At 45.3% G+C, this 17,583-nt stretch overlaps 1 pseudogene and 1 gene segment (V, D, J or C); one reads left to right on the top strand and one right to left on the bottom strand.

Moving 5' to 3' along the window:
- The window catches only part of LOC101006990, a 106,727-nt pseudogene that overhangs the window by 77,796 nt on the left and 11,348 nt on the right, over nucleotides 1–17,583 (top strand). The gene's annotated exons all lie outside the window — the stretch shown is intronic.
- LOC116275922 lies at nucleotides 11,595–13,583 on the bottom strand. The segment is given in 2 exon segments: nucleotides 11,595–12,524; nucleotides 12,605–13,583. Coding segments are annotated over 2 exon segments (363 nt in total).

The following is a 17,583-nucleotide window of genomic DNA, read 5'->3' as shown; positions in this document are numbered from 1 at the left end:
GGCATTCCTCTATAGGCGCTTCCTCTCCTAGTACAGATACGGGGATCAACAGAAACAAGGCAAGGTGTAGTATTCTTACACCTAGCATTGGCAGGGTGGAGGATATTTGTTGAAGCAATAGCACAGCAGTAATATAATTAATAATACAAATAAGATTACTGGGCCTAAGATCTCTGGCCGTATTTACTCATCTGATGATGACTCCTCAAGCTTCAGCTTCCAGTGCGACTAGAGCAGAGCTTGCTGTTTCCTCAAACTTCCACCATGCATAGACTGCTCAGCTTCCGAAGTGAGCAGAGCAGGGCTGTTGTCGTCTCTGCTAGGAGCCCAGTCTCGTCGCAGGATCAGCTGGGTCGGATGGTCTGGGTCCTGCTGGCTGGTCCTCTGGTCCTGGGCTGCCGGTTTCAGCCAGTCGTGGTGGATCCAAGGCATGATTTCTGCAACTTTAACAGCAGTGGGAGTGAACAAAATTACAACATGGGGCCCATCACATATGGGTCCCAGAGTTGCGATTCCGTTTCTTAACCCCAACAAGGTCCCCTGGTTTGAAAGGGTGTACTGGCTCTGTCAGACTAATGGACATTCTTTCTTGTACCCAGCCATGCACTTTCTGCATAGTTAGCCCTAAAGCCTGCATTTGCCTCCTTAGAGTTCTCCTAACTCACAGAGATCACCTTTATTTGACCTGTGATTCGGGGGGGCCACCCGAATAAAATCTTATAGGGTGAATACCTGGTTTGTCTTGTGGGGGTGCACCTGACTTGGAGGAGGACCACGGGTAAGACCTGATCCCATCTCAGGTGAGTTTCCTGACAAAATTTCTTCAGTAGCTGCCTGAGTGTCCAGTTCATGTGCTTCACTTTACCTGAGCTCTGCACCCTTTAGGTTGTATATAATTTTCATTTTATTCTTAATGGTCGAGTTAAGTCCTGCACTATTTCAGCCACAAATGCCAGTCCATTGTCTAACCCCAGAGTCAGGGGTAGTCCAAATCTGGGAATAATGTCTCTTAACAATACCTTGGTCACCTCTCATGCCTTCTCTGTTTGGGTGGAGAAGGCCTCGATCCATCCTGAAAAGCTGCAGACAAGCACCAACATGTACCAATAGCCCCCTGCTCAGGACAATTCGGTGAAGTCCATAAGCAGGTTTTCACACGGCATGGCTCTTCTTTCCTGAATTCCTGGGGGTTTGAGTGGGCCCTTGTCGAGGATTATTCTGAGCACAAGTTAAACACTGTTCCCAAACTGCTCAAGTGACAGCAGTAAGCTGGGGCACATAGAAGTGACAACTAGTAATGTCTCTAGTGCCGTTTTTCCCATGTGAGTCCCTTGGTGGAACTGTTTTACAAATCTGGGGGCCACCATTTCAGGTATGGCCAGCCTCCCACTGGAGAATTTCCACCACCTTCCTTCAATGTAGCTCCCATTTTCTTGGGCAAACAAAGCCGTTTCATTTGGAGTGTAGCTTGGGAGGGGAATCTCCGGGAGGGGAATCTCTGGGAGGACCGGCATAGCTAAGGCGTCCTCTTCAGAAGATGGAGTCACCATTGCAGCCTGCTTTGCTTCCCTGCCTGCCTGTTTCCTTTCACCTCTGATGTTCCTGCCCTCTGGTGCCCCCTACAGTGCACTACGGCCACCTGCTTCGGGGCCCACACAGCATCTAAGAGCTGTAGAATGTCTGCCTTGTACTTTCTTTCTTTCCCTCCAGCAGTCAAGAGTCCTCTTTCTTTGTAAATAGCCCCATGAACATGCAGAGTGGCAAAAGCGTATTCAGAGTCTGTGTAAATATTTGCCTTTTGGTCTTTTGCTAGCCAATGAGCCCTTGTCAGAACTATTAGCTCTGCTTTCTGAGCAGAAGTTCCTGTAGGCAAAGACCATGCCTCTGCTACCGAGTCCAAAGTCACTGCTGCCCGCTCGGCGGGCCTCCTCTAGGATGAAGCTGCTCCCATCAGTAAAATATTCAATGTCCGGGTCCCCAAGGGGCCTGTCTGTCAAATCTCTCTGGCTGGAGAACACTTCATCTACTACGTCCGCACAGCAATGAAGGGGGCAAGGTAGCCGGGTTTAGGGTATTCACAGTCTCTAAAGTTATGCGGGGATTTTCACATAAGAGTTCTTGATATTAAATCATTCTCGGATTTGACAACCATTGGTGCCCCCTTTTGTCCATTAAAGTTATAACTGAATGTGGTACCTGGATTATCAGTTGCTGTCCCAAGGTCAGTTGATTAGCTTCTTGTACCAGTGAAGCAGTAGCAGCTAACGCCTTAAACAAGGAGGCCGTCCGAGTGCCACACTGTCTAATTGCCTGGATAAATATGCCACCGGGTGGTGCCATGACTCTAGGACTTGAGTTAGGACCCCTATGACCATTTCCTTTTGCTCATGGACATATAAAAAGAAAGGCTTAGTCTGGCAGCCCTAAAGCTGGAGCTTGAGTCAAGGCTCCTTTGATTGATTTAAAGGCCTTTCCCGGGTTGGCCTCCCAGAGGAGGGGCTCTTCTCTCCCCGCCTTGTGGCTTCATACAATGGCTTAGCCATTGGTGAGAAAGTTGGGATCCAGATGCAGCAGAACCCAGCTGCCTTTAGTAACTCTCTTATTTGTCGCCAGGTGATTGGTGAGGGAAGCACACAAACAGCCTGCTTTCATTTACTACCAAGCAATCTTTTCCCTTGGCTTATACAGAAGCCTAAATACTGGACACTTTCAGAGCAGATTTGATCCTTTTTCCCTGACCCTTTATATCCTGCCTTCCATAACAGGGGCAGGAGGTCTTAGGTCCCCTGAAAGCAGTCCTCACAGCTTGGGGCTGCTAGAAGAGGATCATCAGTGTACTGGAGCAAGACACAGTCACTGCTTGGTGGGGTGTAGGCTTTAAGGTCTGAGGCCAGTGCCTCTTCAAAGATTGTGAGAGAGTTCTTAAATCCCTGTGGGAGTCTGGTCCAAGTATACTGTGATTCACCCCCTTGCAAAGCAAAAATAGGCTGACTAATCGGGGCCAGCTGGAGACAGGAAAATGTGTCCTTCAAATCTAGGACTGTAAACAAAGTGGCAGTCACTGGAATAGGTGCCATTAAAGTATAAGGGTTTGGCACCACTGGGTGGATGGTCACCGTGGCCTGGTTTACTGCACACAAGTCCTGCGCTGGCCTATATTCTCCAGACAGCTTCCACACTGGCAAGAGAGGGGTGTTCCATAGTGACTGGCATTTGACTATGGTTCTCTGCTTGTGAAGCCACTCCAAGTGTTTGTGGACTCTCCGTATGGCCTCAGGGAGGAGCAGTACTGATGGACCTGAACCAGAGGTGCTCCTGGTTTTAACTCCACTATAATTGGTGCCTGATTACCTGCCAGTCCAGGCAGGTTCCTTTCAGCCCAGACTCCAGGAGTTTTAGTAAGTAACCCATGCATTTAATTTACTCCTGGTGCTGGAGTCTTTCCTGCATATCGTCTCCATTCCTCAGCCCGTGGGACAGTCAGGGTTAACACCATAGCCTCTGGGTGAGCTGGATTTAAAAAGTTACATCCCCTTGTGACCCAAATGTAACCTGTGCCTGCAGTTTTCGAAGCAAGTCTCTTCCCAGCAAAGGAACTGGGCAATTTGGGAGGTATAGGAATTCATGTTGGACTCATCGTCCTCCTTTAACATACCTCTTTGACGGACAGAAAGGCCTCTTTTCTGAGACTCCAGTGGCTCCTACAATAGTTGCACAGTCCTTGGATGGCGACCCTATAGGTCGGGTCACTAACAAGTGCTCAACACCAGGATCTACCGTAAAGTCCACTGGTTGGTCCCCACTTCTAATCTGAACATAGGCTCTTGGGGGTCCAATGAGAAAAAGCCCGGTCTGTCCTACTCCTCATATCCTTCAGCCCCAGCCAGTCCGATCAGATCCGTGTCTGGTTCCTCCCGGATGCGGCAGCCCCCTGCTGGTGGCCTTCCCATACCATGGCCCTGACCGTTCTCCTTGTTACCATTCTCTGGACACTCGTTCTTCCAGCGCCCTTTCCTTTTGCATGGCGCACAGTGATCTCTTTCTAGTCTCAGCTGACTCTCAGATCCCCATCCAGTCTGGCCTCTTCCATGCCCTCGTCCACGCCCGCATCCCCTTGCAAAACCAGCTTCCTCTCTGTAAGGGCAGCTGCCGGTAAATCAGCCTTCTTCTTAAGCCTTCAGTCAGCCTCCCTCGTTGCCTCCTGATCTTGGTTAATGCACACCTTGGTGGCTATGTCAATAAGCTGAGTAGCATTCATACCCGTGAAACCTTCCATCTTCTGCAACTTCCGCCTGATATTGCCCTGGGCCTGCCCTACAAATGCTGTATTTACCACATGCTGATTCTCAGTAGTCTCAGGGTTGAGCAGGGTGTATAGCTGATACGCCTCACAAAGTCTCTCATAAAACTGGCTTGGGCTCTCATCTGCTCCCTGGAGCACCTCCGAGATTTTTCCTATATTAACTGCTTTTCTCCCACCATCCTTCAGCCCATGCAAGGTTGCTTCTCAGTGCCGCTGCAGCTGCTGCCACTGGGATGCATCATTTGGGTCCCAGGTGGGGTCTGTTTCAGGGAACTGGACCCTGTGCATGTGCCTGGGCTTTAACTGTCTGCAGGTGCATTAGCTTCTAGCCACTGGAGGGCTGCCTGTGTCACTCTCTGCCATTCCTCCATATTAAACAGGGTCGAAAGAAGCTGTTTGCAATCTGGCCAGGTTGGATTGTGTGTCTGAAAAACGGACTGCATCAAGGCTATGAGAGCCTGTGGCCTTTCTGTCTAGGAAGGGGTATGATGCTTCCAGTTCAGGAGGTCAGTGGTTGAAGAGGGCTGGTAAATGAAAGTTCACTCTCCCCGCTGGATGTGGCCGTGCTCATCATAATAGACAGGTCCTCTCGTCTCCCTGAGGTGCGTTTGCAGGACTCAGGTGCGGCCAGGCCTGACTTCCCGGACTTTCCACTTAACTTTCTGCAGCTCCAATTCCTCCTTCTCAGGTGAGGCTGGGGGTGTGTACCCACCCGGATTTAACTCCTCATGGGCGGCTGGAGCTGCTGGCCTGACAACTGAACCTGCAGTGGGAGCAGTTGGTCTCGGCAAAGCGGGGTAGACTGGAACATAGGAGGAAGAGGAAACTCTGTTTCCTCCTGAGGTGCTGCAGAACTGGTTTATCTTGGCTTTCCTGTGACTTTCCCTTTTTCTTTGCAGCTGCCAGCACGGCTGATTTTACTTTCTTTTTGTGTTCGGCTGCTCGGGCCACAAGCGTCTTACAATATGCTGCTGGGGGGTGCAACCACGCTGGTTGATTCTGTATAATATTGAGCCATGAATCTATGTAGGGAAATTGATCTGGATACCCTTGCTGTTCTCCCACCCCCATCACCACCTTAAACACCTGGCCAATCACCTCCCTATCTAGAGTACCCTCGGCCGGCCGGCCGACCCCAAAAGAAGGCCATTCTGACTCACAGAGAGTTCTCAACCTTTGGCGGGGGTCAACTTAGTTCCATAATCCCCTGCAAAACCTTTCTTAAAATTCTTTAACGTACATTCCAGTGGAGTGAGTTTCAACAGTTTCCTTCCTATTTCCTCCCTCTGTGACACACACTCATCCTGACTATCTTTTCGGACCAACCAACCGTCTCCTGTTACAGGAGTTTTCAGTGGCCGCCTGGCCAGGAGAGTTCCTTATCCCAGCACATATTAGCCACATCGCCACTGTCCCTGGTGGCCCCAGACTCCACTGGGAGGACATGGTCCACTCTGAGATCTGCGCCTCCCCTGGAACCGTCTCTTTCAGGCCCTTTCACACACTTGCCCTCCCCCAGTTCCCTTTCCTAACCGACTTAGCGAGCCTCTCTCGCATATCCTGCGGTTGGGGTGGCTGCTTTATCCGAATTAGTGAACCTCTCTTGCCCCCCAGCCTCTCTCCACCCTGGGAGGACATCAGGCTCCCCTCTGTCCTCATGGGACGGGTCCTGTCTTGGGCCCCCAAACCGGACAGTGGTTCAGTAGCACTGCCTCTGGGATCATCATCCTGTTACGCTTTCCAGGTTCCATTGCTCTGTCAGAGGAGGGCGCCGGGGACCGGGAGAGCCAGTCTCTCCTCGGGTTGAAGTTCCTCGGAGGCCGCCCGGGGTCACAGATAGACCCTCAGGCAAAGGAGAAAGCCAGCCTGTTGTCTCTCGTCCTCCTGGCTGCTCGCTTGCAAGAAATGTTGTGGAAAATCAGGAGGGCAAGGGAGACCTTGGGGTATAGCAGGAGGATCTTCACTGAGTACACTCTGTCCCAGCAGACTCAACGTCCAAAAATCTGGGCCCCGAACAAAGACAAGGTTTTGCTTATATACCTGCTCCTAAGTGGCAAGAATGCGAATGTATGGAGGCAAGACAAAGGCCTTTAATCCAACGAACACAGGCTTATAACTCAGGTTTAGTATACTCCTTACTATGCTGCCCAGATGGTCAGTATCTGCTTAGTTCAAAGGAGTCTCACAAAGACTCATCCTGCGACCCCACCATGGCCTCTGGCTGGCTACGGGCCAGACCTGCTCAGGCTATACCGCTTAGATGAAGAAGCAGGAACCTGCAATCATTGACCACAGGAAAAACAGAAACTCCTTAAACTTACAGAGCGAGGACCAAGGTATAGTTTACAGAGCAGAGGGGATGGGATTCGACGGGGAAGTTCACTTACACTAAAGGAGAGATAGGAAAACTTATCTCTTCACATCCTTACGTTGAGGGAGTGCTGGGACAGTCTTCAGAGCACATTGCTCTGAGCTCTGGTCCTTAGATAACATTATTGAAACTTTGCCTGTTACTGGCTTTGAAACGAGTTGGCCTAACACAGGCAGCTTGTTTCTGCCTCTTTTTAAATTTCTATTTCTTTCTGTCTTTAATTTTTTCTTTGTTCTCGCCTCAACATTAGGTTGACAACTTGTGCTCTTTCGGGGTTTTGGTGTAGGCAGCAGGCACTATGAATTTTCGTCTTACCACTGCTTTTGCTGTATTCTTAAGGTTTCAATAACTTGTTACCATTTAATTGAAATAACTTTTAAATTTTCATCTTTATGCCATTGTTAACCCAGATATTAATCAGGAGCAGATTTCTTAATTTTTATGTATTTGTTCAGTTGTAAGGGTTTCTTTGAGAGCTCATTTTTAGTTTTATTCTCCTGTGGTCTGAGAAGATACTTGATATGATTTCAGTGTTTTAAAAATTCATCAAGACTTGTTTTGTGACCTATTATATGTTCCATCTTGTAGAACGTTGCATGTACTGATTACAGGAATGTTTATTCTGCAGGTCTTGGACAGAATGTTCTGTAAATATCTGCTACATCCGTTTGTTTCAGTGAGTTCTTTACGTGCATTTTTTTCTCTGTTGACTTTCAGTCTCGAAGATCTGTCTGGTGCTGTCATGATTGTATTAAAGTCTCCCACTCTGATTGTTTTGCTGTCTATCTCATTTTGTTAGCTCTCATAGTACTTGTTTTATGAATCTAGTTCCTCCAGGGTTTGGTGCATATAAATTTGGAATTGTAACATTTTCTTGTTGAATTGATCCTTTTATAATTGTATAGTGATCATCTATGTCTTTTTCTTACTGTTGCTTTGAAGTCTGTTTTGTCTCATATCAGAATAGCTACTCCTGCTCACTCTTGGTTTCCATTTTTGTGAAATGCCTTCTTCCACCCTTTTACCTTGAGTTTATGAAAATCCTTGTGTGTTAGGGAAGTCTTTTAAAGACATCAGATATTTCCATTGTGATTTTTTAATCCATTCTGCCATTGTGTATCTTTCATATGGAGCATTGAGGCCATTTACATTCAATGTGAATATTTAGATACGAATTACTGTTCTCTTTGCTATGTTATTCTTAACTAGTGGGTTTTTTTTTTTTCACTGTGTTATTGTTTTACATGCCCTGTGAGTTTCAATCTCTTAAGAGGTTCCTTTTATGTGTATATTGGGCTTTTGTTTTGTAATACCTACCCTTGCTTTTTACTAACTTTGTTTTTAGACTCTCCCCTTCTCCCCTAATCACCTAGCCTTGTTTCCACAGGAGTAAGCTCTCCCTTAGCTGAGAAAGCCGGACGGATGAACTCCATTTGGCTCCGTCATTGGCAAGGGTTCAAGGACTCCTTACCCACTCCCTTCCTCAATGAGTTAACTTGTGTAAGACTCTCAACATATCAGGGTCCAATTAACTGAAAAGATACTGAAGCAAGCAATGTACGAAGTTCCCAGGATTTTACTCAAGACATAACACCATAAAACCTTGAGTCTGTGTCCGGCAGAGCCCCTATATATAACATCTTATGAAAGATTTAGAGCCCCTGCATCTGGAACTGCTTGTTTCTCTGTAACCATTTGTCTTTTTAACTTTTTTACATGTTTTTACTTCTGTAGACTTGTTGCAGCTGAGCTCCCCCTCCACTTCCTAATCCGAAGTATAAAAGAAAATCAAGCCACTTCCTCGGGCCGAGAGAATTTGGAGCATTAGTCGTCTCCCCGTCACCGGTTAATAAAGGACTCTTAAATTCATCTCAAAGTGTGGCGTTTGTCTAACTCGCTCGGGTACAACAGTTTCAAGGTTTACAACTTCTAGCATTTCCTGCACTGCTGGTTAGGTAGTGATGAATTCCCTCAGCACTGGTGATTCTGAAAATGACTTTACTTCTTTTTGATTTATCAAACAGTTTGGCAGGATACAAAATTCTTGATTGAAAGTTGTCCTGTTCATGGAACTTGAAGACAGAAGTTTCATCCATCTGGCTTGTGAGGTTTCTGCTGAGAAGTCTGCCAGTAGTCTGATGGGTTTCTTTGTTTTGTTTCCTATTACTGCTCTTAGAATGATTTCCTTCATGTTCACTTTTGGTAGCCTGATGACTATAAGCTTGGTGAAGGCAGTTTTTCAATATATTTCCCAGGAGTTCTTTGAACTTCTCGGATTTGGATAGCTAGGTCTCTAGACAGGCCAGGAAAGTATTTCTCGGTTTTTCCCTCAAATAAGTTTTCCAAACATATTATTGTTTTTCTTCTTCAGGAACATCAATTATGCTTAGGTTTACTCATTTTGCATAAACCCATATTTCCTGGAGACTTTGTTTACTTCTTTTGGTTCTCTCCAAATTTATTTTTCTCTGATTTGATTAATTCAAAAATACTGTAGTCTTTTTCTCTTCTTCTTTTCTTCTTATTTCTGCTTTATTCTTCTTTTTGTCATCTAATATTTTTACTTTAACTTTTCTACTTTTTCTAGTCTATTGTTATATTTTTTTCTTCTACTTTTTCTAGTCTATTTCTAAAACTTTGCATGGCGTTTTGTAATTCCCTTACTATTTTCCTGAATTTTGTCTTTTATTTTTAGAAGTTCTGATTGGTTTCTCTTTATATCTATGTCTCTTTACAAATTTGCATTTATATTCTGAACTGCTTTCATACATTCGCTTATGATGATTTTCACCTTCTTGTTATATCGTCTTGAGTAGCTTAATAATCAACATTTTGAATTTCTTATCTGGTATTTTAAAGACTTCATTTTCGTTCAAGTTTATTGCTGGAGACCTAGTGTGACCTTTGTGGGACATTATACACCCTGTTTTGCCATATTACTTGAGTATTACTGTGGTGGTAAGCCCCACACAGTTCCCACACACTTGGTGAGGCAGATCCACTCCCATGATGCTCCACTGGCAGCAGTGAGATGAGTTCCAGTCAGCCTGTGATCAATACCTGCAAATAGCAGGAGTCATAACTGTCCCCGTGGAGACTGCAGCCGTGGGTTTCGTGCCATGCCCCTTCCTGTCTGCTGCAAAGCCGGGAACCAGCTCCTGCACCCATGGCTCCTGACCTTGCAGCCCACTTTTCACTCTTCCCTGCCCAGGCCCTGGCTAAGGGAGTTCGTCCCCACCCGAGGTTGTATCACACACCCCTGTTGACAGCCTCTTTCAACCTGTGACCACTGCCTAAAATTTTTGGCTGTTCTCCCAAGGGTCCTCTGTGAAGAACGTTAGGAAATGGTGGCCCTCAGACCGCACGGAGATCTGCGGGTTTGTGCAAGGGTCTTCCTGCCACTGCTTCTACTTTATATTCCATGACCCTCCACAGCGGGTCCTGGCACTGGGTGAGGTTAGGGCCTTCTCCTGAGGCCCGGACTTTCAGGATCCCAGGTGGGCGTGTGTATCCTCTAACCCAGAGGCAAACTCTCCCCTGGAACTCTGTGGACTCAGAGCCCTTCACCTGACTCACAGTGCAGGCTGCAGCTTCCTGCTTTTTTCTGAAAGTCTGTAGATTATTTCAGTGTTTCTGTTCAGCTCCTTCATTGCTTCTTGAAAGTCAGTCCACCATGTTCATCTCTCCACGTTAGTTTGTCCTTCCAAGTGGAAGAGGGATGCTCGCAGTGCCTCTAACCTGCCATCTTGGAATATGAGTTTGATTTTTTTATTCTGGAAATGTATTGAATCTCTTCATTACTTCCAACTTTTTTTGTTGGAGTCTCTTGGGCTTTTTGTAAATAAGAGCATATGATAAGTCAAAACATATTTTAAATGTATTAATTACTATATGGATGACTTCTGTATTTTATTCTTGCCTAACTCTTCCCTCTAACCGCCCCCCCCCCCCCAGTGTTAGGTTGAATAATATTAGTGGTGGCGAGGATCTTGTCTAGTTTCCAGTCTTAGAGGAAGATAAGATTTTCCCCACTGAGTATAATGTTAGATGTGGGTTTGTTATATGTTGTCTTTATTGTGTTGAGGTATATATTTTATACATGATTTGTTCAGATTCTTTATAATGAGAGTGTGGTGGATTTTGTCAGTGACTCTAAATCTGTTGATATGGACATATAATTTTAGTCCTTCAATGTTTTAATTTAATATATCACCTTTATTTTTGCAGGTTAAAACTTCATTGCATCCTAGAAATAAACCACATCTGATAATGGTGAATTCTATTGTTAATGTGCTGTTGAATTTTGTTTGTCATCTCATCACTCGTGAGAGTTTTTGAAACTATGATAATCAGGGATATTGGCCTGTAATTTTATTTCCTTGTAGTGTCTTTTCCTTGCTTTGGAAATAGGGCCTTCCAAAATAAGCTTGGATGCATTTCTTCCTCTTATTTTGTTGGAAATTTGAGTAGAAATTCTAGCTTTTTAAAAACATTTTAATAAAATCCATGAAGTTCTTGACTTTGATTTGAGATGTTTGAAAAATCACTGACTCGATCTCTTTACTCATTGGTCTGTTCAGATTTTTTTTTAACTGGAGTCTCACTCTGTTGCCCAGTCTGGAGTGTAGTGGCTCAATTTTGGCTTTCTGCAACCTCTGCCTCCCAGGTTCAAGTCATTCTCCTACCTCAGCCTCCCGGGTAGCCAGGACTACGGGACTGCGGGCGAACACCACCACGCCCAGCTGATTTGTGTATTTTTAGAAGAGATGAGGTTTTTGCCATGTTGGTCAGGCTGATCTCGAACTCCTGACCTGAGGTAATCCACCCGCATGGGCCTCCCTAAGTGCTGGGAATACAGATATGAGCAACCACGCCCATCCCAGATTTTTTATTTCTCGGTGGTTCAGTTTTGATAGGTTGTATGTCTTTAAATATTTATGTATTTATTTTAATTTATCCTTAATCAAACAGGTTCTAAAATATCTGCAAGATTACTTACAGGAAATCTACTTATGAAAGAAGTCTTTGTTATATCGAAATACTTACAAATTTGCACAAAGATGAATTATTCAGTGCATATTATTAAAAGGAAAAAAAAAAAAAAGCAAGAGAACCGAGTAATAGTACAAAAAGGGATTAAATGATTTTCGAAAAAGTAAGTAGAAAATAAAAGACAGAGGGAGTGAGAGTGCATAGGAGGGAGGAAGGCAAGCAACAATGATGAACTGTGTTAAATTTTCACTAATTAAAAGGCTATCATATTGAAGAGGTGCCTATTAGACAGCCTTTGGATGTTAGCCATGTAATATACACCATGAACAACCTTGTAGAACACACAAGAGCCCCCTCAGAGAATTCACCTCCCGTGGTCAGTTCTCCCATCCAGTTGCCTTAGGGGCTGGGAACCCTCCCACATGGTTCTCTGGTTCTGGCTCCTGAGGACACAGACAGCCAGTGTTTCCTCCCGGATGATAGAGAGGTCCCTGGGGAGGGTGTCTCTGGCACCTCACTCTGCACCTGCACCATGGGGGGTTTAGATGGTCCCTCTTACACAATAATACATGGCGGAGTCCGAGGCCTTCAGGCTGCTCCACTGCAGGTAGACGGTGCTGGTGGAGCTGTCGGCTGAGATCGTGACATGGCCTTGGAAGGACGGGCTGTATCTGGTATCAGAGGTCCCAGGATAGATGCTCCCCATCCACTCCAGTTCTTTCCCGGGCGTCTGGCGCACCCAGCTGATCCAGTAGCTGGTAAAGCTGTATCCAGAAGTCTTACAGGAGATCCTCAGAGGCTCCCCGGGCCTTTTCACCTCTGCTCCAGACTGCACCAGCTGCACCTCGGCAGAGACTCCTGTGGGGGAGACACAAAATTTGCATCAGGGCCCTTCTGCCTGTTTTTCTCTGTGGCCTCAACCCCTGGGCAGGACTGACCTTGGAGAACAGCCAGGAACAGGGCGAGGATGACGGTGGACCCCATCCTGGAGGAGGACAGAAAAGGAAGCTCTGAGATCCCAGCTGGTGGTGCAGGAGACTCACCGGGAGGGGAGCCCTGGGTTTAAGTGGGGAGGTCCCCACCTGAATTTGCATAGTTTCCACCCTGGCCCGAAGGGACGAGTGTACACGGTTTACAACCAGAACCACAAGTGCAGAAAAAAGGCTGGCCTGAGCCTCCTGGGAGGGGCGGAATGATTTCTTACAACCTCCTCTTGTCCCTCCCCACTCTTGTCCATGGTCCTACAAGACCCAGACTAGGGCCTCCCTTCTTCCCACCCTTCTCTGTGACCCTGTGAAGGTGGCAAATCTAGAGGAAATCATGTGTGTTGTAAAAAATGAGAAATATACCCAGGAAATGCTATGAAGACAAAATTCAAATGCTCATATGCCTGATAATAAGAACTACCAAAAATAGAAAAGAAACCTACTTTCTATTCGCTGGCAATTTCCCATGAGTGTGACTATGGTCTGGGCACCCAGCAAAGGCAAGATCACCCTAGGACTTCAACAGTCCTCAACTTGATTAACTTGCCCGACCTTCACCCACGCCAAGTCACACATTTTTCCTGGTCATTTTGTCTCCTAGATTTCTACAGTCTACAAATTCGGCATAAATAGGGAATATTTGTTTAGGTCTCTGAATTGCTGATGGACCTGAAGCGATCGCCATTAATGCTCCCAACTCCTGGTAGTTCGAAGTCTTTGTATCAACCCCAGCACCTTCTTGTTTAGTTCTTTCATTTTTTAACATTTATTTTATGATACCCACATTGCTTGGAGGAGGCCCTTAACTATCCCCTGGGTCTGCTCCATTTTCTTGTGAACCACTCTCATTTCCTCATCATCTGAAAGATTCACATGAAAAGCCAAGGCAACACAAACTACACAGTTTCTAAAGTATTTGCCAGATTGCTCACAGGAATTGTACCTGGGGTGCAGAAGCAAAAGGTCTTGTCTTTATCACGGCACAGGCCGTGAACTAGGTAAGGTGCATGCGAAACAGATGTCCAGTGGGCAAAGGCAACAGAAAAGGAGAAAAGAATCCTAATGGGATGAGATCCTTTCAGATTTAGGCTTATATAAACTCCTGAGAATTGGCAGGTTGACAGCCATAAATGGGGTGCCAACTTTTCTACTCATTGGATTACAAGTTCTTCAGCATCCAAAATGATTAACAAAATGACAATTTCTAGGGCTTTTGTGGGAGAGTATGGAAGGTCTTTTTGAACCTTTTAATGCTGTCAACAGAAGAATGATGACATTCATAAATTTGGAAAGGAGACGTTTCTTTATTTTTATGTTTTTTTTTTTTTTTGAGATGGAGTTTCACTCTTGTTGCTCAAGCTGGAGTGCAATGGTGTGATCTCGGCTCACTGCAACCTCCACCTTCTGGGTTCAAGCGATTCTCCTGCCTCAGCCTCCCAATTAGCTGGGATTACAGATGCCCACCACCAAGCCTGGCTAATTGTTTGTATTTTCAGTAGAGACAGGGTTTCATCATGTTGGCCAGGCTGGTCTCAAATGCCTGACCTCAGGTGATCCACCTGCCTTGGCCTCCCAAAGTGCTGGGATCACAGGCATAAGCCACCACACCCAATGAGAGATTTATTTCCTATAAAGTGTTGCAGCCTGCAGGATTGTCCTTCTGACAGACTGGGAAGCATAGCCTCCAGTCAGAAGCCAGAAACAGATGCTTCAAGGGAGACGTAAAGGAAATAGTAATTTATGCTGAGTGGAATTGGCAAAAACATATATTTAATAAACTCTAGGAGGAGTCATGAATATTTATGAAAGGAGAAATGCATGCTTGTGCAATTGAGTTTCTTGCTTCTTCATGGGTCCCATGTACAAAAGATGGCAGTGTTAGCACGATCCCAGGGTAGAGTTTTCAGCCCTCTGACATTAAAAGGTGAAGCAGAGGACACGAAAACTCGCTCTGTGCATCCTCTGTACACAGGCCAGAACCTCTCCGTCATGGGTGGTCTCTTATTAGGCAAGAAAGGAGAGGTTGATATCAGTGGTGGTGCCTTTGAAAGGGCTGGTTTCTGTTTAATCCTTAGGGAAGAACGCCTCATCATGGTTAGCAAACGAGGGGGTATAACGAGGTGTATCTGACCCCCATCCTCCCATCCTGGCCAAGCTAGGAACTCAGTTTTGAAAGTTACTCTGGGGTTCCCTCAGCCAAGAGTTCAGGATTTCATTTTCACTTATCAATGCTAATGGGAAAGAGTACACTGTCTTCATGGCAGCTGAATTTGCAAGAAACTCCTTGGATGGAGTTAATGGCAGCTGTATTTTTCTGGGAGCTCTGCTTTAATTGGATAAAGTAAGTTCTGATAAGATTTCTTCCTCTATCTTCAGTATCTCAAATGTTTTCATTTAAATAATCTTTATAAGAACTCTTGATGTCTGAGTGGATTCCCACACAGTCATCTACTATAAGACTTTCTGATTCTTTTTCTGATTCTTTTTTTGGTCATTATGAATAGAGCTTCTGTATATAATTGCATAGTAGCTTTTATTTAGAAATAACATCAAAGTAGTTGTCAAAATACTTAGGAATGTGATTTTTGGATTGTAAGGTGAGACTTGTTCAGCTTTGGAAAAAACTGCCCAACTTGTAACAAGGGAGGAAAAATAATTTTCTGTGTTTTTGGAATTCTTAGATGGGACCCTCTGTAACAAATGACAGATTAAAATGAGAAAAACAGAAAAGTTTAAAAACATGTATACCTTATTGATAAGACCCTTTAATGATTTAGTTATCCTTCTGTTCTTGGTGCTGAGAGAAAGAGGTAGCTTTTAAATGGGGATTTCCTTTATAGATGTAAATTTTCCTTACACAAGGGTAACTTCTACTCTGTTTTCAGAACTTCCTTTGTTGGCTTCTATTTTTTTCCAAAATAATCAGCTTGGAATAATTCTTAAGCCAAAGGGACATATTTTTGGGTGGCATAATCTGGTTTCCTGCCATTATATTTTAGGGTGGCATATTTTGGTCTTATACACTGTGTTCCACCAGCAATGAAAAGAGTTCTTATTATTCCTCCAGCAATTTGTCATTTTTTAAAGAGTTTAGCAGTTGTAACAGATATAGACCAGCTGTGCTATCTCATTGTGTTTTTCAGTTATTTACTATGTTGAGCATCTTTTGGTATGTTTACTTGCCTTCTGTAGATCATCTTTGGTGAAGTGTCCGTTCAGATCTGTGTGCATTTTTAACTGGGCTGTTTAACTTTTTCAGTTTTAAGAATTTTGTATGTATTTTGAATACAATTTCTTTCTCAGATCTGTATTTTGCAAATATTTTCTTTCAATATGTGACTTGTCTTTTTGTTCCCTTCACAAGGTATTCTCTAGAGTATAAACTTTAAATATTAGGAAATCCACATTGTCATTTCTTCTGCATATACCAACCTTTTGTGTCATTTGTTAAAATTCATTACCAAACCCAAAGGCACATAGCTTTTCTTCCATAGTTTCTTCTAGAAATTGTATAGTTTTGCATTTTTAGTGTAAGGATGATTTTGAGTGATTATTTGTGTAAGTTGTAAAGTTTTCATCTACATGTATATCATTTGCTATGGTTTCCAATTCATTGTTCCCTCACTATTTTTGGGAAAGACACAGGATAGTGGGCTCTGTTAGAGTAGATAGACAGCTAGACATGAACAGGAGGTTGAGCTCCTGGAAAAGGGAAAGTCTGGGAAGGCTCACCTGGAGGGACCACCAAAAATTCACATATTAGTAGCATCTCTAATGCTGGAGTGGATGGGCACTTGTCAATTGCGGGTAGGAGGGAGAAGAGGTACCTATGCAGAAAGAAACACCCTAGAACCCCTCTTAAGATGCCCCAGTCATCATTCATTCTGCAGTAAAAATGTCAGAATATTGCTAGCTACATGCTGATAAGGACAAAGGGGACATTCTTAAAAGAAACCTGGCACCATAAGTACAGATTAGGGCAGAGAAGAACATTCAAAAGAGATAGGTGCAGTAGGTACAAACGTGACCACTGTCAGCCTGCCTGGGATGGCGGGAAGGAGCTGGTGCCAGAGTGGATTCCGATGGATCACCACACCTGTGCCTCAACCAACAGTGAGGAGGTCCCACAAGCCTAAGTGGGGCAAGTTGGGGACCTAAGGCAGTATCAGGAAAACCAAAGAAAACAGGGGCAGACCTGAGACAGAGGCAGGAATGTGAAGAAGTCCAAACTAAAATTCCCTGCACAGGACTCTTAGGCTGCTTTCCTGCACGATCAGCCTACTCCTCCCTATTTTTCTACAATAAGCTCTTCACACTGTATTTTTTTCAATGAAGTTGTCTGCCATCTTTGTACTGCCTCTTGGTGAAACTCTTTCTTCCAAGTTAGAAAAGAACTGGGACATCAGCTCTCCCCAGTAATAGCTCCGTTTCAGTTTGAATTTCCAGAACTGGTGGCACTTAATAACTGGTGCTCTGACTTTAAGTGGTGCACGAGGCGGCCAGTAGGGGGCGCCAGCCGTCACACCTGGAGCAAGAGGGTCCTGTATAGCCCCCATCTGTCCGCAGGTGGTGTGCTGCCACGACACTGCCAGCAAGAGGGCCTGGCAGTGTCCCCAGCTGCCAGCAGGGGGCGTACGACGACTACACTGTGAGCAAGAGGATCCTGCAGTGTCCTTAGCTGCCAGCAGGTGGCGCAGGGGCACCACACCATGAGCAAGAGGAGCCTGCAGTGTCCTGGTTGGCAGCAGGGGGCGTGCTACCACTCCACTGTGAGCAAGAGGATCCTGTAGTGCCCCAGCGGCCAGAAGGGGGCGTGCCCCCACTACAAGGCAAGCAAGAGGGCCCGGCAGTGTCCCCAGCTGCCAGCTGGGGAGCCAGCCGCCACTTGACTTGGAGCAAGAGGGCCGGACAGTGTCCCCAGCTGCCAGCAT

This window comes from Papio anubis, chromosome 7 (assembly GCF_008728515.1).
Source record: "Papio anubis isolate 15944 chromosome 7, Panubis1.0, whole genome shotgun sequence".
NCBI classification, from domain to species: domain Eukaryota; kingdom Metazoa; phylum Chordata; class Mammalia; order Primates; family Cercopithecidae; genus Papio; species Papio anubis.
The sequence above is the reverse complement of the archived record's forward strand: the minus strand, read 5'-3'. Positions and strand labels throughout refer to the sequence as shown.